Source organism: Phocoena sinus, chromosome 8, assembly GCF_008692025.1.
Source record: "Phocoena sinus isolate mPhoSin1 chromosome 8, mPhoSin1.pri, whole genome shotgun sequence".
Classification (NCBI taxonomy): Eukaryota; Metazoa; Chordata; class Mammalia; order Artiodactyla; family Phocoenidae; genus Phocoena; species Phocoena sinus.
In genome coordinates this window covers 14,050,586-14,070,960 of record NC_045770.1, presented here as the reverse complement: position 1 = coordinate 14,070,960, position 20,375 = coordinate 14,050,586, and the positions used below count along the sequence as shown (strand labels likewise).

General features: G+C 43.6%; 1 protein-coding gene across 1 annotated transcript in view; it reads left to right on the top strand.

The window, feature by feature from the left end:
• Nucleotides 1–20,375, top strand: part of KMT2A (lysine methyltransferase 2A) — a 74,658-nt gene that overhangs the window by 42,669 nt on the left and 11,614 nt on the right. The window contains 21 exon segments of the mRNA XM_032641383.1: nt 261–398; nt 400–408; nt 834–929; nt 1,141–1,261; nt 2,218–2,331; nt 2,724–2,908; nt 3,891–4,064; nt 4,805–4,915; nt 5,219–5,292; nt 6,652–6,845; nt 7,172–7,278; nt 8,127–8,264; nt 9,286–9,444; nt 9,718–9,835; nt 9,958–10,036; nt 11,093–11,253; nt 11,450–11,635; nt 11,847–16,092; nt 16,992–17,072; nt 18,442–18,506; nt 19,596–19,766. Coding sequence (XP_032497274.1) covers nt 261–398; nt 400–408; nt 834–929; nt 1,141–1,261; nt 2,218–2,331; nt 2,724–2,908; nt 3,891–4,064; nt 4,805–4,915; nt 5,219–5,292; nt 6,652–6,845; nt 7,172–7,278; nt 8,127–8,264; nt 9,286–9,444; nt 9,718–9,835; nt 9,958–10,036; nt 11,093–11,253; nt 11,450–11,635; nt 11,847–16,092; nt 16,992–17,072; nt 18,442–18,506; nt 19,596–19,766 — 6,727 coding nt within the window.

Sequence of the window (20,375 nt, the reverse complement as noted above, 5' to 3'; positions counted from 1 at the left end):
ATACCTCTTTTATGGCATTTAAGCACATTCTTATTAAATCTTAGATTGTATCTATTTAGTTATTTTATAATTCTACTATTATTACTACTTTAGTCCCCTGAAACTCCCCAGTATTCTCCTTTTTAACATAGTCATTGCTTAGTGAACATGTTGAATAAAGTATGTACACCACTACTCCTAAAGCTCAAAGTAAGCAGGTAGGATTTGGTTGATATTTCTACGTGCTATTTGAGCGCCTCTGTGTTCCCGTCTTACCCTAGTTTGTGTATTGCCAAGTCTGTTGTGAGCCCCTTCCACAAGTTTGTTTGGAGGAGCACGAGCGCCCTCTGGAGGACCAGCTGGAAAACTGGTGTTGTCGGCGCTGCAAGTTCTGTCATGTTTGTGGAAGGCAGCACCAGGGCCACCAAGGTACGGCGCTGAGTAATGGGGCCACTTACAGTATTACTTTGTATCTCCATTTCTGCCTTTTAATCTAGGATTTCGTATGCATATTTTTCCTCTGTTGGCTTAGCCTGTTTTTACTGTTTAACTGGGTGTAATCGATTGCCTATTGTTGTGTTTTAATTTAAATTTTGGGAGTATAGCAGAAAACGTGGCATTGGATAAGGTCCTCAAAATAAATCAAATCTCCTTTATCAGAATGTTCACCACTGAGTGCCTTTGCAGGACATAAATCCCTATGCCTTGAGAGTAAATAATTTATGAGGAAATTTAAGCCGTCACAGTGATGTGCTGTATTTACTTGAAGATAAGTATGAAATGGGGTACTAAGTGACAGGTGTCCAGTGAAGGTGAGGTGATGCCCACCTTTTTGCCTTCTTATTTTCTTACAGCAGCTGCTGGAGTGTAATAAGTGCCGAAACAGCTATCACCCTGAGTGCCTGGGACCAAATTACCCCACCAAACCCACAAAGAAAAAGAAAGTTTGGGTGAGTTTCTCACACAATGGGCAGTTTCAGAGAGAATTGTCATGGGACTGTCAGGCGTGCACAAATTGTAAGAGGACTGTCCTGCTTGAGGAAGAAAAGCCGTCCCAGTAGAGAAGTCAACTCTAGAAATGGATTGCATTTGAGACCTTCTTAAATAAGAAGAGATATTAAAAATAAGAAGTTCCTATTGAATTTCTTTCATCTCTTCCAGATCTGTACCAAGTGTGTTCGCTGCAAGAGCTGTGGATCCACGACTCCCGGCAAAGGGTGGGATGCACAGTGGTCTCACGATTTCTCACTCTGCCATGATTGTGCCAAACTCTTTGCTAAAGGTACCTCAGAAAAGCCAGTTTTGTCAACTTTTAGAGGTTGTACTTAGTGTTTTGGGAGGTGAACTGGACACTGCAGTGGAATGAAAAGGTCTTACCATTCTTGTCCAGGATGCCATTTAGACAAATTTCCTAAGTTTCTGGTCTTGCTCTTTTCCTTACACAGAGGCTTAGAGCAACTAGGAAGGTTTTGTTATCTTTGGGGGGATGAATCAAGGAGACTTTTTATAGTAACTCACCACAAAGAAATGCTCTAAACCACTATTTCCCAAAGTGAGGTATATATCCATTTGATTGTTTCAGAAATGACTTTAGGTGGTACTGAGTCAAAGATTTGATCTTAATAGTTGTGCTAGAAAAAAATTTTAGCCAATACATTAAACTGACTTAGGATAATAACGATATAAAGTTCACTACTGAAGTTATTTAAAATAAGCAAATCAATGTTAAGTCTATTAAGTAAAAAATAATAAGAGGTGATACGTGGATAAAACAAATTGATGAAGGGTGTATATTCTTCCGAATTTTGGGAAGCACTGCTCTAAGCTCTAATGTAAAAGCACTAGGAATAAGGGAAAAGTATAAATTAACTGTGTTTTTTTACTCCCATTACCCTCTCCTCTTTCTTAAAAATTTAAACATTTCTTTGGAATGTTTAAGAGAGAAAGTTCTCTCTTCCATTCTTTTTCTATTACGTTGTCTATAAAATCTACCTCATGACCTTTAAAAATGGGTCTAAAGAAGAGAACTAGTGGCATATTCTGAGAGCTCAGAATAATCTTGACACTTTACAGATGTGTAAACATTCCATGGTAGATGCATGCTGGCATTTGTAAGTAGTTTCAGAAGCAGAATATGGTGGCTGGCATTTTACATCACATTGGCATATGTGAGTCAAGGGCTTTAGAGGCGTTGGTATGTGAACCAGAGCTCTGCTGAAAACTTTGCTTTGCTTTCAGGAAACTTCTGCCCTCTCTGTGATAAGTGTTATGATGACGATGACTACGAGAGTAAGATGATGCAGTGTGGGAAATGTGATCGATGGGTCCATTCCAAATGTGAGAATCTTTCAGGTACAGAAGGTTGGAGTCTTTTTATTACAGTTTCCTTCTTTCTTGGTACAGCTGCATTTACAGCCCCCAAAGTACTATAAACATAAAATTATGGTAGTGTTGTTACTTGAAGTCTTTTTAAATTTATTGTTTAGTCTCTAAAATAAGAACATTGTGTTAAATTTGTGCTCATTTATCTTGAACACATTCTTTAAGATATTTATGTGCTGTCCTTTGTGGATACCATAACCTACTGATTCTCCAGTGACTAAATCCTGAGTTCTTCAGGGGTGTGAGAGTCTTAATACTGTTCGAACATGCAGCTTGATATTAAGTTCAGTGGAATAGCTTTCTCTTTTCCCTGTCTCCCACTCTTCAGAGCACCTCATCATTGTAGGTTTTTGTTTTCCCAGATGAGATGTATGAGATCCTGTCTAATCTTCCGGAAAGTGTGGCCTACACTTGTGTGAACTGTACTGAGCGGCACCCTGCGGAGTGGCGACTGGCCCTTGAAAAAGAGCTCCAGATCTCTCTGAAGCAAGTGCTGACAGCCTTGTTGAACTCTCGGACCACCAGCCACTTGCTGCGCTACCGACAGGTAGGCCCACGTCTCATTTTGTATTCCGAATGGTGGTTTGTGCCTAGTCGTGGAATGTGTGCGTTTTTGTGTGTGTGTGCTTTTCAGTTTGTTTTCTTTTGCCTCACTCTTTATTTAGTTTTGTCGAGTTCCTTGTTTTGGCCTTAGGCTATTAAGAAAATTTTTAGCGCCAAGAGTAAAACCCTTCTCTGGGGTAAGAAGAAGGAAGGAGCCATATCTCTTTCAAAGGTCTTGCTGTTGTAATATGAAATTTGGACTTTGTATTCTGAAGGCCATGGGGAGCCCAATGAAGGACTTCACCCAAAAGAGTAACCTGATCAGAGTTGCTTCTTAGAAAAAAATAAAAAAATGATTCTGACTGGAGTGAGAGGAAGGATTGGAGAGGACTGAGCCTACAGGCAGGAGCCGTGGTTAGGAGGCAGTGGTGGTGCTCGAGGCAAGAGGGAGCAGGATGGCGGCCTGATCTGTGAGGGTGGTAGTGGAGCCAGAGACCCTTCGGCTCCAGGAAAGTTCCAGGGCTCCTCAGGACACGATTTGAAAATCACTGCTTCTTGTCCATTTAAGTCATGAACTATATACATAAAGTAGTCATTGGGAACACAGGTATAATGTTGGAAGAACCACATGGATAGCTTTAACTCAGAGCTAGGCTGCTGCTTTATCTTTTAACAGAGTCTGTTTTTTGAATAGGAAAATTAGCTGTATCTGTGTCTTACTCAAAAGGAATTGGACGGTTTCTGTTTCTTCATACTAGGTTGGGAGTTATCAAGCAAAGCTCCTTAGTGAGCCTAGCCAAGCTATTAGATAGCCAGCTTGTTTTAACTTTCCTTTTCTCGTATTTGAGAAATCTCTGATTATTTTCAAGTTCTTTAGGTTTTATAATACGCATCATTCAGTACCATCTTTATTCATTTTAGTAGAATCTACATAGGTGCCTCATTTTCAGTGTTAGATAAAAGAAACATATCTTTCCTGACGACAGGCTGCCAAACCTCCGGACTTAAATCCTGAGACAGAGGAGAGTATACCTTCCCGCAGCTCCCCAGAAGGCCCTGATCCACCAGTGCTTACTGAGGTCAGCAAACAGGAAGATCAACAGCCTTTAGATCTGGAAGGAGTCAAGAGGAAAATGGACCAAGGGAACTACACATCTGTGGTATGCCTATACAGCAAACTACCCAAATTTCCAGCTCCAGTTTAGCTTCCTTGGGTCTTTTGGGGGATGAGGCGGGGTGTTAGCATTAAAGGATGGTTTGTATTGTATTTAGAAATGTCATGTGGTTTTAAATACCTAAAAATATGTGAGTCATTTTAGTTCTGTGTTTTGGAAGAGATGGGTTATGATAGGCAAGGTAGTGTCTTTTTATTTGGCTTTCACCTGAGTTCTTCAAGAATTATTTTTATATTAAAATTATTTTTATATTAAAACTGTTTATGGAAAATTACTAATTGCAATTAATTGGTTTGCCCCTTTTGAGATCACATCTGAATAATATGTCCTTTTATGATGGATGTTCACTTCTAGATAGATGCCTTTTAATTTTATGATTTTAAGGAAGTGCAGGAAATGATCATCTGTTATGTCATGGTCCGTGTTTGCTATTCAGTTGTTTATTCATTTCAGTCTAAGTAAGAAATCGTGGCCCTGTTTGGTAACTTACCAGGATACAGCTAATTTATCTGCATTCTTACCTTATTAGCCTGGCATGTCTTGACTGCCACAAGTTAATTATGAACTGAATCCCAAAGGCCTCCACTGAAGAGAACTTGCATTGTATTAGAATGGGGTGTGCGTTTTCTATTGGTTCTCTGTGCTGGATGATTTAGGAGGGAAGAGGAAGTGGTTTTGAGAGCACACTGTTCTATGAATAATTAATGCTTTGTTTTTGTATACAGTTGGAGTTCAGTGATGATATCGTGAAGATCATTCAAGCAGCCATTAACTCAGATGGAGGGCAGCCAGAGATTAAAAAAGCCAACAGCATGGTCAAGTCCTTCTTTATTCGGGTGAATGATATTAATAGTTCATGTCTTTGATGCTTAATCCGTGGGTTGTTACCACATGAACAGAACAGACTTGTTCTCATCTATGTTTTGCTTTGTCATGTGTATAAATCATTTTTCATTTGATTCGTTCCTGTGATTCTTTGGGAGGAGATTAGTGAGGTTCCGGAGTGGATGGATCTTTCCTTTGGTGGCCTGAAATCATCCTCATATTGACAGAGAAGCTGGTGTGAAGTTGTTGGGTTTTATGTGCTTTCCAAATGAATGGTCACATGCTTACATTTTGTTTGTTTGTTTTTCTGTTAGCAAATGGAACGTGTTTTTCCATGGTTCAGTGTCAAAAAGTCCAGGTTTTGGGAGCCAAATAAAGTATCAAGCAAGTGAGTAAATTCAGTATTACTTTTTTTCGCTTCATCAGCTAGAAATCTGAGCGCTCTTATAGTTTTAGATTGAGGAGTTTTTTTAGACTAGGTTTTAATATTAAAGATTAATCATTTGAAATGCCTTTTTAAAAAAAATTTAATTTATTTATTTATTTGTTTGTGTTTTGGCTGTGTTGGGTCTTCGTTGCTGTGTGTGGGCTTTCTCTAGTTGCATGAGCAACTAGTCGCGCGAGCGGGGGCTACTCTTCGTTGTGGTGCGCGGGCTTCTCATTGTCATGGCTTCTGTTGCTGCAGAGCACGGGCTCTAGGCGCGTGGGCTCTAGGCGCGCAGGCTTCAGCAGTTGTGACACTCGGGCTCTAGAGCGCAGGCTCAGTAGTTGCGGTGCATGGGCTTAGTTACTCTGCAGCGTGTGGAATCTTCCTGGGCCAGGGATCGAACCCGTGTCCCTTGCATTGGCAGACGGATTCTAAACCACTGCACCACCAGGGAAGCCCTGAAATGCCTTTTTATTGCTGGTTTAGAGACAACACTTAATGTTTATTGCTGTCTGCTGCCCTTTTTTTCTTTATTTATGTATTTGTTGTTTTAGGGAACTTGTGGCATATGTACAATACACGTACTATATATATATAGCCCAGTTATAGCTGGGTTCTATCTTATTTAGGAGTTTATTAATTAATTAATTTATTTTTGCTGTGTTGCGTCTTCGTTTCTGTGCGAGGGCTTTCGCTAGTTGTGGCAAGTGGGGGGCCACTCTTAATCGCGGTGAGCGGGCCTCTCACTATGGCGGCCTCTCGTTGCGGAGCACAGGCTCAGTAGTTCTCAACAGTTCTTGATTCTCCGTGTATAACCTTAAATTTTTATTCCAGTAAATCCTTTTTTTTTTTTTTTTTTTTTTTTTTTGGTATGCGGGCCTCTCACTGTTGTGGCCTCTCCCGTTGTGGAGCACAGGCTCTGGACGTGCAGGCCCAGCGGCCATGGCTCACGGGCCCAACCGCTCCGCAGCATGTGGGATCTTCCCGGACCGGGGCACGAACCCATGTCCCCTGCATCGGCAGGCGGACTCTCAACCACTGCGCCACCAGGGAAGCCCCAGTAAATCCTTTTGACGCATTGATAAGGTTATCATTTGTTTCTAGATGTTTAACCAAGAGTCACAATACATCGGGATTATATTTTTAAAAATAATAAAGTCCTGTGTAGGCAGTTTTCAAATTCTGTGACTTGTTCTTACAGTCTGTGAAAGGCTTATGCCCAGGCCTGAGACCTGATGATATCAAGAATTTGACTGTTTTGTACAGTTCTGGGTATCTTGTAGGAGTTCAATAAATACTTGTTGAATCAATTATTTCCAGCAGTGGGATGTTACCAAACGCAGTGCTTCCACCTTCACTTGACCATAATTATGCTCAGTGGCAGGAGCGAGAGGAAAACAGCCACACTGAGCAGCCTCCTTTAATGAAGAAAATCATTCCAGCTCCCAAACCTAAAGGGCCTGGAGAGCCAGACTCACCAACTCCTCTGCATCCTCCTACACCACCAATTTTGAGTAAGACACCAAATGAAGACTTGTTATCCATTTCTCTCTGGGTGCAAATGATTGACTTTGTGACTCTAAGTTTAATGTACTTCCGTATTGGAAAAATTTCCCGGTGATCCTTAAATGTAATAAAATCATTATTTTTGCTTCACTTGGAATGTTAACAGAGAATTGATACAAGTAATGTAACGGATAGTAAGGTAGCGTAACTTGGAACACTTTTTGAAAGTGTTGATTTCATAGGCTCTAGGCTATTTAAGCTGAATTGTTTTCTTTTTTCCTGGGTATCAGACATAGTATTGCCAATTTTAACTGTATGTCTTCTGGGTTCCAAGGTACCGATAGGAGTCGAGAAGACAGTCCAGAACTGAACCCACCCCCGGGCATAGAAGATAATAGACAGTGTGCATTGTGTTTGACGTACGGTGACGACAGTGCTAATGTAAGTACCTTGGTGCACTGAGTCCGTCCTGCTTAGTAGACCAGCCAATAACGACCTCTTTGCGTCTAAACTTGGTGACCAGTGCCGTTTATTCAGTGAATATTTGTCGCTTAGTTTGTGGCATTTGGGGGTTATTTTTCTATAACTGATTTAATTGATTTAAAAGATGAGTTGCCTTAAATTAACGTGCTGATATCTTGTAATTTCTATTGGCAGTTCCTCAAAAAAAGATTCTATGAAAGCGAATAAAACAGAAGTTGCGCATTAAATAGCTTGTGTTTCATGTAGTTGTTAGCAGTGTGGTTAAGGTCCCCGGGTCTGGCGGTTTGCCTGGATTCATTGCTGTGCTTTGCCGCCTACTTGTTGACCGTGGCAGAGAGTTTACCTCTCTGACCCTCAGTTTCATTTTTAAAATGAGGATAATAATACTCTTACCTCAGAATGGTTATGAGGATTAAAGGAAATAATGTATGTAAAGCCTTATTTGGGTCCTGGCACATAGTAAGCTTACAGTTTTTTTAAAAAAGGTTTTTAAGGCAAGCTGAGAGAACTGGCTTTGAAATATGGCATTAAAGAAGTCAGTGGGCACTTCTGTAAACCTAACACATATTGCTTGTTCTTTAATCCTTTATGATTATAAAATATTTCCAGCCTGTGGAAAAGGTAATCGAAAAAGGTGAGAAGTGAAAACAAAGAAACTTCGAATTGTGATTTTTGTGTGCACCCCTAAGTTAAAGAATTAGGCTTGATTTACTGAAGTTATCCTGAATGAGGGAAAGCTAATACCAAGGAAAACCCTATTTGACATTATATTCTTCAAAGAAAAAAGGAAATCTCTTGTTTCATAGGATGCTGGCCGTTTGCTCTACATTGGCCAAAACGAATGGACACATGTAAATTGCGCTTTGTGGTCGGCAGAAGTGTTTGAAGATGATGATGGGTCACTGAAGAATGTGCATATGGCTGTGATCAGGGGCAAGCAGCTGGTAAGAACCTGTGGGTGAATGTTACGGAAGAGACTCCATCTCAGTGTCCAGATGTTCTTTCTGGGGCTAAATGCTGCCTCGCTGGTGTTTCTCGTAGCTCCTTCAGAATGGTTAGCCAGCAGCAAATATTGGTGTACCCTGTAGGCAGATTGCTGGTCTGACCCTTGGAGGATGGGTACAAAAGAAATGGAAAACAAAGTCTTATCCAGTTGGGGAGATAATTCAGATGCCCAAGAAAGGTATTAATTTATTAAGTGATTTAGACAAAATGACCCCAGAGGTTCCAGTTGAATCAGCACTCTGAGGCCCCATAGGATAAACCCACAAAATACATACACGGAGATGTAGAAAGCGATTGGTAGCAGCTTAGAGTAATCAGAAAAGGCTATGAAGGAGTAAAATTTTTAAAGCTATATTTTGATGGGGGGAGAAAATGAAGGATTATCGGGAAGAAACAAAAAATAGCACATGCATAAGAAACATAAGTAAAATGTGCAGAGAGCACAAATAAAAAGTCTTCCCTGGAGAGGAGCCCAGACTGTGACTGTGACAGAATGAGGTAGTAACATACAGCCTAGTTGAAGGAAATCTTTGAATCACATAAATTCATCAGTTAAGCCTAGTAATTAAGAACTGTTAACGTCTCTGACTAGTATAATCTTACCAGAACTGAGTTCTTTTGGATATAACAGCTTTCTACCAAGATGATGTTTTTAACATCGATCTTAAAAGTTTCATCTTCTCTAAATCAATTGTGCATCCTAGAAAAAACTGTTTTGATTCAAGTTCTAAATCAAATTGTAGTATTTAAATTTAATAATCATAGGCCGCATGGGCCCTAGGAAAGAAAGGATTTGTAGAGGAGGCTTCATGGCTCGTATCACTTCTCTGTAATTCAGCAGATTAGCAATAGCGAAATGAATTGTGGGAAACCCGGAATGGGGTGACTCTCTAGGGGAGATGGAAAATGGCTAAAACTTCTGAAAGTCTGACTTGGACTCTGTTCTTTCTGGGTTGTTAGAGATGTGAATTCTGCCAAAAGCCAGGAGCCACTGTGGGTTGCTGCCTCACATCCTGCACCAGCAACTATCATTTCATGTGTTCCCGAGCCAAGAACTGTGTGTTTCTGGATGATAAAAAAGTATATTGCCAACGACATCGGGATTTGATCAAAGGCGAGGTGAGACAGCTTTAGCTGCTTTTTGAATTCTCTAGGAAAAGAGGCTGAAAATAGCAAGATGGTAAACTGTATTTCACCATCCTCCTAGGTGTTCCTAGTAGGTGATTCTAGGTATTCCTAGAATCACCTCCTCTTAGGAGGAATAACAGAGGCACTGCTAGTGAAACAGAAGGGTGATTTTGAGATATGCTCTGCACTTTCCCTCTGAGTCAGTGTCGTGAGTATGGTGTGTAAAAGGGATAGCCTAATAGCTCCCCTGGCTTTTCATTTAAGGTGGTTCCTGAGAATGGATTTGAAGTTTTTAGAAGAGTGTTTGTGGACTTTGAAGGAATCAGCTTGAGAAGGAAGTTTCTCAACGGCTTAGAACCAGAAAATATCCACATGATGATTGGTATGACCTGGGCCTTGGTTGTCGGGGAAGGCTGGCTGTGGCACTGGGGTACTTCCTAGTGTTCAGTTAGAAAGTGGGCCTTCTCATGATTGCCTCTGATCGGTTCTTCTTTTCTTACTCAGGCTCCATGACAATTGACTGCTTAGGGATTCTGAACGATCTCTCTGACTGTGAGGATAAGCTCTTTCCTATTGGATATCAGTAAGTAGCTCTGTAGAGAGAAGACAGCAGCCCCACCCCCTGAGCACCCTGAAGCAGTGAGTAGGTCATTAAAGGTAGAGCCATACTTGTTAGCGACTTTTAACTAATTCCTTTTTTTTTTTTTTTGCAACTTCTCGTAGATTGGGACTAAAGTATCATTTTATGTCAGCTAGATCCAGTTGTAGGAGGAAAGTATTGTTGACATAATTTCAGAATCATTTCCAAATAAAACCTAGGTAGAACACCAGGCCAGGCCCTTTAAGATTCCACTAAATTCTGTTCACTTCAGTTCAGAAGTCCAGTTTGTTGTCAGGGATCAAACACCTCATGCCTCTGTCCTCATTTTACATTTTATAGGTCCTTCTAAAAATAACCCCTATGATAACAATCAAATAGTCCAGTAAGAATTTGTAATCTTTCCCACATGAAGCAAATTGTTTAAACTTCTAGCAAACTGACGATATAAATTTAAAATTCGCTTCCTCTCTCTTCCCCTTTGGAGTCTCCCTTTTGTTCTATATACTCTGATTTATTCTGCATTTCAATTGTGAAAACACAGTCTCTACTCCACATTTAGCTGGCAGCTCTTAAAGAGCTAGGCTCCATCAGCATCCAGCAGATTTGAAGCAGTTCCATTTCTCTTGTCTCGGGGGGCTTTTCTCCCAAAGGAAACATGCCAGGTTTGTTCTTTCCTCACTTTGTACACATGGTGGGGCAGTTATCCCTTCCTGAAGGCCAATAACTATTTCTTGTAGTATCAATAGTTAGTTCTTTTTTTTTTTCTTTGCATTTTAGGCTGTTTTACTAATTTTGTCCCCTGCTTACAACACAATAAAAAAGAATTTGATGCTGTTTTCTGAGAGGCCAGGAAAAACCAAGGACTTTAAAAAACTTGGAGGACCCTAACCAGGAGACCCTCTAATAAGAATCCATGAAATAAAGCTAAATTTTGTAAAGCAAGGAGGCCAGGGAACCTAGGCTGAGAAGAGGTTTTGACAAACGTCAGTCTCTGCTTTTGTCCTCGCACTCACGGTGATCGTTACCATCTGCGTGCAGGTGTTCTCGGGTGTACTGGAGCACCACGGATGCTCGCAAACGCTGCGTGTACACGTGCAAGATAGTGGAATGCCGTCCTCCGGTTGTAGAGCCAGATATCAACAGCACTGTTGAACATGATGAAAACAGGACCATTGCTCACAGTCCAACATCTTTTGCAGGTTAGTCTTTAATCAAGGTGGGACTTGAATTAGATTTGGGGGAATATTGTGATTGACAGGTGGGAAAAAGGCATTGCTTTGGGAGGTCACATTTGCTTCTGTTTTGGTACTTACCTGACAGCTGGCTTTTTCTTGGTTCATTTGTTTGATATCTTAATTAAACTTTTTTAGTAAGAGGTTTTATTTCCTGCCACAGAAATTTCACCTAAAGAAAGTCAAAACACAGCTGAAATTGTAAGTCCTCCATCACCAGATCGACCTCCTCATTCACAAACCTCTGGTTCCTGTTTCTATCACGTCATCTCAAAGGTCCCTAGGATTCGAACACCCAGCTATTCTCCAACACAGAGATCCCCTGGCTGTCGGCCACTGCCTTCTGCAGGTAAAGGACTTCACTGACCTACCCGACCCAAGGAGGTCAGCTCAAAGATTAGTTTGTAATGCTGTCAGGCACCTTTATCCTGGTGACTTCTGCCAATGGAAAATGTTGATTTTCCGTTAGCTGTAAACATACCTAGCCAAGTCATTGAAACCAGTGGTATAGCACATGTGTCCGATCTGTAATGGGCTTTATTACTTTCTCTCTCGTTTAGGAAGCCCTACCCCAACCACTCATGAGATAGTCACAGTGGGTGACCCTTTACTCTCCTCTGGACTTCGAAGCATTGGCTCCAGGCGTCACAGTACTTCTTCCCTGTCACCCCAGCGGTCTAAACTCCGGATAATGTCTCCAATGAGAACTGGGAGCGCTTACTCCAGGAACAGTGTTTCCTCAGCCGCCACCGTAGGGACCGCTGCAGATCTCGAGTCAAGTGCCAAAGCGGTTGATCATGTCTTAGGGCCACTGAATTCTAACACTAATTTAGGGCAGAACACTCCCACCTCTTCACATCAGCAAAGGACGGTAGTTACTATGGGCACTAAAACCAGTCACTTCGATGGCTCTTCATCTTCAGAAATGAAGCATTCCAGTGCTTCAGACTCAACATCCAAGAGCTCCTCTTCGAAGGGAGAGAAGACCAAAATGCCGAGTTCCAAGAACTCAGAGGGATCGGCACATAATGTGGCTTACCCTGGCCTTCCGAAACTGGCCCCACAGGTTCATAATGCAACAGCTGGAGAATTAAATGTTAGTAAAACGGGCACTTTTGCTGAACTGTCTTCAGTGCCATTTTCTTCTAAAGAGGCCCTCCCGTTCCCGCCACTCCATTTGAGAGGGCAGAGGAACGATCGAGACCAACAGACAGATTCCAACCAGTCAGCAAACTCCCCTCCCGATGAAGATACTGAAGTCAAAACCTTGAAGCTATCTGGAGTGAGCAACAGATCGTCCATCATCAACGAACATGTGGGATCCAGCTCCAGAGACAGGAGACAGAAAGGGAAAAAATCTTGTAAAGAAATGTTCAAAGAAAAGCATTCCAGTAAATCTTTTTTGGAACCTGGTCAGGTGGCAACTGGTGAGGAAGGAAACCTAAAGCCAGAGTTTGTTGATGAAGTTTTGCCTCCTGAGTTCATGGGGCAACGACCATGTAATAATGTTTCCTCTGATAAGATTGGGGACAAAGTCCATTCTATTCCAGGAGTCCCCAAAGCTCCATCCATGCAAGTAGAAGGGTCTGCCAAGGAATTACAGACACCCCGGAAACGCACAGTCAAAGTAACACTGACACCTCTAAAAATGGAGGGTGAGAGTCAGTCCAAGAATACCCTAAAAGAAAGTAGTCCTCTTTCCCCTTTGCAGATAGAGTCAGCATCTCCAACAGAACCAGTTTCCACTTCTGAAGGTCCAGGGGATGGTCCAGTCGCCCAAGCAAGCCCGAATAATACCTCATCCCAGGATTCTCAAAGTAATAACTATCAGAATCTTCCAGTACAGGACAGAAACCTGATGCTTCCAGATGGCCCCAAACCTCAGGAGGATGGCTCTTTCAAGAGGAGATATCCCCGTCGCAGTGCCCGGGCACGTTCTAACATGTTCTTTGGGCTCACCCCACTCTATGGAGTAAGGTCCTATGGCGAAGAAGACATTCCGTTTTACAGCAGCTCAACTGGGAAGAAGCGAGGCAAGAGATCCGCCGAAGGACAGGTGGATGGGGCCGATGACTTGAGCACTTCCGACGAAGACGATTTATACTATTACAATTTCACTAGGACAGTGATTTCTTCAGGGGGAGAGGAACGGCTGACACCCCATAATTTATTTCGGGAGGAGGAGCAATGTGATCTCCCAAAAATCTCACAGTTGGATGGTGTTGACGATGGGACAGAGAGTGATACTAGCGTCACAGCCACAACGAGGAAAGGCAGCCAGATCCCAAAAAGAAACAGTAAAGAAAACGGAACAGAGAACTTGAAGATGGATCGGCCTGAAGACACTGGTGAGAAAGAGCACGTCATTAAGAGCTCTGTGGGCCACAAAAATGAGCCAAAGATGGAGAACTGCCACGCTGTGAGCAGAGCGAAAGCACAGGGACAGGATTCCTTGGAAGCTCAGCTCAGCTCATTGGAGTCAGGCCGCAGGGTCCACACAAGCACCCCCTCAGACAAAAACTTACTGGACACCTATAATACTGAGCTCCTGAAATCGGATTCAGACAACAACAACAGTGACGACTGTGGGAACATCCTGCCCTCGGACATTATGGACTTTGTACTGAAGAATACTCCGTCCATGCAGGCTTTGGGTGAGAGCCCAGAGTCCTCTTCGTCGGAACTCCTGAATCTTGGTGAAGGTTTGGGTCTTGATAGTAATCGTGAAAAAGACATGGGTCTTTTCGAAGTGTTTTCTCAGCAGTTGCCGACGACGGAAGCCGTGGACAGCAGTGTCTCTTCCTCCATCTCAGCAGAGGAGCAGTTCGAGTTGCCACTAGAGCTGCCATCAGACCTCTCTGTCCTGACCACCCGGAGTCCCACTGTCCCAAGCCAGAACCCCAGTAGGCTAGCTGTAATCTCAGACTCAGGAGAGAAGAGAGGAACCATCCCAGAAAAATCTGTGGCCTCCTCTGAAGGTGACTCCTCCCTGCTGAGTCCAGGAGTAGATCCCAGCCCTGAAGGCCACATGACTCCTGACCACTTTATCCAAGGTCACATGGATGCAGACCACATCTCCAGCCCTCCTTGTGGTTCGGTGGAGCAAGGTCATGGCAACAATCAGGATTTAACTAGAAATAGTAGCACCCCTGGCCTTCAGGTACCTGTTTCCCCTACTGTTCCTATCCAGAACCAGAAATACGTGCCCAACTCTACCGATAGCCCTGGCCCGTCTCAGATTTCTAATGCCGCTGTCCAGACCACTCCGCCCCACCTGAAACCAGCCACCGAGAAACTCATTGTCGTTAACCAGAACATGCAGCCACTTTACGTTCTCCAGACTCTTCCGAACGGAGTGACCCAAAAAATCCAGCTGACCTCTTCTGTTAGTTCTGCACCCAGTGTGATGGAGACAAGCACGTCAGTATTGGGGCCCATGGGAAGTGGTCTCACCTTAACCACAGGACTCAGTCCAAGCCTGCCGACTTCCCAGGCTTTATTCCCTCCTGCTAGCAAAGGATTGCTCCCCATGCCTCATCACCAGCACTTACATTCCTTCCCTGCAGCTACTCAGAGTAGCTTCCCACCAAACATCAACAGTCCACCTTCAGGCCTGCTTATCGGGGTCCAGCCTCCTCCAGATCCCCAGCTTTTGGTCTCAGAAGCCAGCCAGAGGACAGATCTCAGTACCACAGTGGCCACTCCATCCTCTGGACTCAAGAAAAGACCCATATCTCGTCTGCAGACCCGAAAGAATAAAAAACTCGCTCCCTCTAGTACCCCTTCAAATATCGCCCCTTCCGACGTGGTTTCCAACATGACATTGATTAACTTCACACCCTCCCAGCTTCCAAATCATCCCAATCTGTTAGACTTGGGGTCACTTAATACTTCATCTCACCGAACTGTCCCCAACATCATAAAAAGGTCTAAGTCCGGCATCATGTATTTTGAACAGGCGCCCCTGTTACCGCAGAGCGTGGGAGGAGCTGCTGCCCCGGCGGCGGGTGCAGCCACCATGAGCCAGGATACCGGCCACCTCACGTCAGGGCCTGTGTCTGGCTTGGCCTCCGGTTCCTCCGTCTTGAACGTTGTATCCATGCAAACTACAACCGCCCCTACAAGTAGCGCGTCCGTTCCAGGGCATGTCGCGTTAACCAACCCGAGGTTGCTTGGTAGCCCGGATATCGGCTCCATAAGCAATCTTTTAATCAAAGCCAGCCAGCAGAGCCTGGGGATTCAAGACCAGCCTGTGGCTTTACCGCCAAGTTCAGGAATGTTTCCACAACTGGGGACGTCACAGACTCCCGCTACTGCTGCAATGACGGCAGCATCTAGCATCTGTGTGCTCCCCTCGACTCAGACTGCGGGCATAACAGCTGCTTCGCCTTCAGGGGAAGCGGAAGAACACTATCAGCTCCAGCATGTGAACCAGCTCCTCGCCAGCAAAACCGGGATTCTCTCTTCCCAGCGGGATCTTGATTCTGCTCCAGGGACCCAGGGCTCCAACTTTACCCAGACGGTAGATGCTCCTAATAGCATGGGGCTGGAGCAGAATAAGGCTTTATCCTCAGCTATGCAAGCCGGCTCCACCTCTCCTGGGGGCTCTCCGTCCTCTGGACAGCAGTCAGCAAGTCCCTCAGTGCCGGGGCCCATGAAACCCAAACCAAAAATCAAACGGATTCAGCTGCCCTTGGACAAAGGGAGTGGCAAGAAGCACAAAGTTTCCCACTTGCGGACCAGTTCTTCTGAAGCACACATTCCAGACCAAGAAGCCAACACGACACCCCTGACCTCAGTCACAGGGTGAGAGATGCAGACCTTGGCTCTGCTGGGTCTGAGGGGTTTCATGCTCTGGATTAGAGGCTGTTGAAGTGGTCTTCTGGGAGGGACACACCTCTGCCCACGTTGTATTACTTGGGTTTTCTGGGCTTTGATTTGATTTTCTTTTTGTTTTTTTCCCTCACAGTGCTGATTTGTAGAGTAAAATTTAGTTCCATCCGTTGGCAGTTGGTCCCTTGGATAGAACCACATCTTTTTTTTTTTTTTTTTTGGCGGTACGCGGGCCTCTCACTGTTGTGGCCTCTCCCATTGCGGAGCACAGGCTCCGGACGCGCAGGCTCAGCGGCCATGGCTCACGGGCCCAGCCGCTCCGCGGCATGTGGGATCCTCCTGGACCGGGGCACGAACCCGTGTCCCCCGCATCGGCAGGCGGACTCTCAACCACTGCGCCACCAGGGAAGCCCAGAACCACGTCTTTCATTGCTCTTTGCTCTGACTTAGAACAGTGCTGCTGTTTGCGCCTGTTTCTTTTTCGCTGAGGCTTAGTTAGGATACTAAGGGATGATTATTCCTGTCTGGAGGGCAAAACCACCTGTTGTAGATCTCATGGTGTCCTTTTCTGAAACATTTTCATTAAAATATACATAAAGTACACAAAGTGAATTTTTACCTAGGTATGCATCCATGTAGCTGCCATTCAGATCATAACATAAAAGATTTCTAGTCTTCCAGAAGGCTCCTGGTGCCCTCTCTTAGTCAGTACCCCCCAAGGTAACCACTGTCTAACCCGTATCACCACAGGTTACTTTTTTCAGCCCATAAATTTTATCAGATCCTGTTAGAGTCTTCTTTAGACTGACCTCCTTGTTGGGTACATATTTACTGTTGTTTTTCTTGAAAAGATACAAATAATTCTGTTCCAGGGCTCCAGGAGCAGAGGCTGAGCAGCAGGATATAGCTAACGTGGAGCAGTCACCACAGAAAGAGTGTGGGCAGCCTGCAGGGTAAGTGTAAGACTTAGTTCCCTGAGGTGAAGCACTCAGTTCTGTCCACCTCATTTGGAAAATAGTCCTTCCTGATTTGTGTTGATTTTTTTTTTTTTTTTGGGCCAAAGTTTTTTTAATGGAATTAATACATACTTGTAAAGAGAAAAAAAAAAAAGAATTATTTAAATAATGGGTAACGGTTCCACGTTCTTCCTGCCTACCCTGTTCCCAATTTATTGCCTAGAGGTAATTGTTGCTTGTAATTTCTTTTCGTTCATACCAACATTTCTATGCATACAGATATGCATGGTGTACATTTGAATATGTATATACCTTTTTTTTTTTTTTGCGATGCGCGGGCCTCTCATTGTCGTGGCCTCTCCCACTGCGGAGCACAGGCTCCGGATGCGCAGGCTCAGCGGCCATGGCTCAAGGTCCCAGCCGCGCCGCGGCATGTGGGATCCTCCCGACCGGGGCACGAACCCGTGTCCCCTGCGTCGGCAGGCGGACTCCCAACCACTGCGCCACTAGGGAAGCCCCCGTATATACCTTTTACATAAAATAAATAATGCCGTACATACTGTTCTATACTTGTTTTTTTTCCAGCTGTTGTATTGTGCACATATCTCTATGCCACTTCATTTTTTAATGGCTGCCTCCAGTTCTGTTGTGTAGACCTACAGTAATTTATTTAACTGGTTCCCTCTTGATCTGCATCTGAATTGTTTGCAGGATTTATTTAATTGTAAAAGGTGAAAATAGGTTTGATTTACTAGTTCATCATGCAGGCTGGTTTTTTTTTTTTTTTTTTTTTTTTTTTTTGGCGGTACGCGAGCCTCTCACTGCTGTGGCCTCTGCCGTTGTGGGAGCACAGGCTCCAGACGTGCAGGCTCAGCGGCCATGGCTCACGGGCCCAGCCACTCCGCAGCATGTGGGATCTTCCCGGACCAGGGCACGAACCTGCGTCCCCTGCATCAGCAGGCGGATTCTCAACCACTGCGCCACCAGGGAAGCCCAGCTTTTGTTTTTAATTAAACCAGCTAATTCATTTAAGGAACTCCGGAACTGCTTCTAACAAGCGTCCTTTTATTTTTTTCTGACGGTTAAGGGTATGAGAAGAATTTTAAGGACACAGTCTACAACTCCAAAAGCAGAAACTTCATGTCAAATGTTTGGGAGAGAATCTCACAGAAGATAGTTGATGTTATGTATCTTACAGTAGTGTGGTGGTGTGTTCATTCAACAGGTTGTTCACACAGCATCCTGTGGTTCACGTCTAGTGGTTGTATGACTGATACAGCTGTATGGTAGATTGCGGACAGTTTTTATCTTTGAATTGAAGAACTAGCTGGTGTTACATCTCACATTTGGTTTTCTTTTCATGTAGGCAAGTGGCTGTTCTTCCTGAGATTCAGACAACACAGAATCCAGCAGATGAACAAGAAAATTCAGGTATGTGGGTGGGTAACGGGTTAGAATCAGAATTTCCAAGCCAGAAGTACTGTAAAAGTCACCTTCTCTACCTACTGATTTTCTAGATTAAAAAAAAAAAAAAAAAAAGTCAAAGCGCTAAAGATGTTAAGTGATTGGCCAAAGGACACGAAACTAAAACCTATAAATACTCTTCTGCTCTGTTTGCTGTAACAGCAGTGTGACTGAAATAGCTCACAATAAGCTGTCTTCATCCTTTAGTTGTCACTAGTGAAGACCAAGAACCATTTTTATTATATAATATAGCCAGATTTAGGTTATGGCTCCAGATACATCTCCATAGCACTTCTGTCCTGATGAATTTCATCAGTAAACAACTAGTCACTTCGAGACTAGAGAACTCTGGATATAAGACTTTGTCCTTTTCCGTTGAGGGGATTCCCAGAAGAAGACCAGGCAGAGAAAATGCTTAGCCATACGATTTGGGATGCAGTCACATTCTGCTGATTTTGCTGATTCCTGGAGAGGATTGATACGTCTCTGTAAGAAGGCAGTGTGAGGGGTGGTGGCTGAGAGTACAGACTCTGCAGTCAAATAGGTTGAAATCCCAGCTTTACCACTTCCTAGCTCTATGAACATGGGCTGCCTAACCTCTCTCTGCCTCAGTTTTCTCACCTTTAAAGTTTAGATCATTTCTCACCTACCTCATTGGATTGTTGTGAGGTTTATCTGAGTTAATACAGGAAGTTCCTAGAAGAGTGCCTCATATGTAGTGTTTCATACATGTTAACTATCGTTATTTTTTAGCTTTGACTCTGTTGAGGGCAATTACTTATTGGAAAACTGTCAGATTGTCATACCAGAAACTACCAGAAAGACAGCATAACTTCACATAAAAAAAAAAAAAAAATTCTAGTTTTGGTCACTTCCTAGCTGTAACCTCAGGCAAGCTGCTCTACCTCTTTGAACCTCAGGTTTGTTATCTGTAAATGGGAGTAATAAAACCAGCTGTGTGATGTTGTTAGGCTTGGAGGTAAAACGTGCATAAAGTCCTCAGTAAGTGTTTGCTGTGGCATCCACTTTGGCCCCTATCTATTTTCTCCCTCACAGAACCTAAGATGGCGGAAGAAGAAGAAAGTAATTTCAGCTCTCCACTGATGCTTTGGCTCCAGCAAGAACAGAAGCGGAAGGAAAGCATTGCTGAGAAAAAGCCCAAAAAAGGACTTGTTTTTGAAATTTCAAGTGACGATGGCTTTCAGATCTGTGCGGAAAGTATCGAAGGTGAGTGGATTAAATTAGGTCAGCCCAACAGCACAGGCTCTGCTCAGCTAGGGCTGCAGTAGTACCATTTATGTGAGCAGCTGCATATGAGATAGATTGAATTGGAGATGCTAGAAGGCAAGAGGCCACTAGTGAGAGTATTACTGCAATAGAGATGTCAGGTAATAAAGCCCACTTCCAGTAGAAGAAGAAAGGAAAGGAGAGAAGAACAGACACATTCATGACTGCTTGGATATAGAGGGTAGAGAGAGAGGACTCAGATGGCTCTGAAGATTCCGGCCTGGGTGACTGAAAAAAAAAAACATATGTGAGGAGAACAAAAAAATAACTAGTTTGAGTGTACACATTCCGCATAAGATGTATTGAGTGTGGAGTGTGGGAAAAATCCAACAGATAGGAAGAGATCGTAGACTCTTAGGTTAGAGCTGGAAGGGATTGTAAAGGTTTTCTAGTTACACCCCTTAATTGTAAGGAACTGAGAGGTTGTGATCTCCTTCCCCCAGTCCTGGTTAACCGTTAGTGCTGGTATTGTTTTGGTTAGCAGTACAGGGAGTAGAGTTAATACCACACATTCAGGTTTGGGACCTGGACTACCCTCAGGGGAAGTGA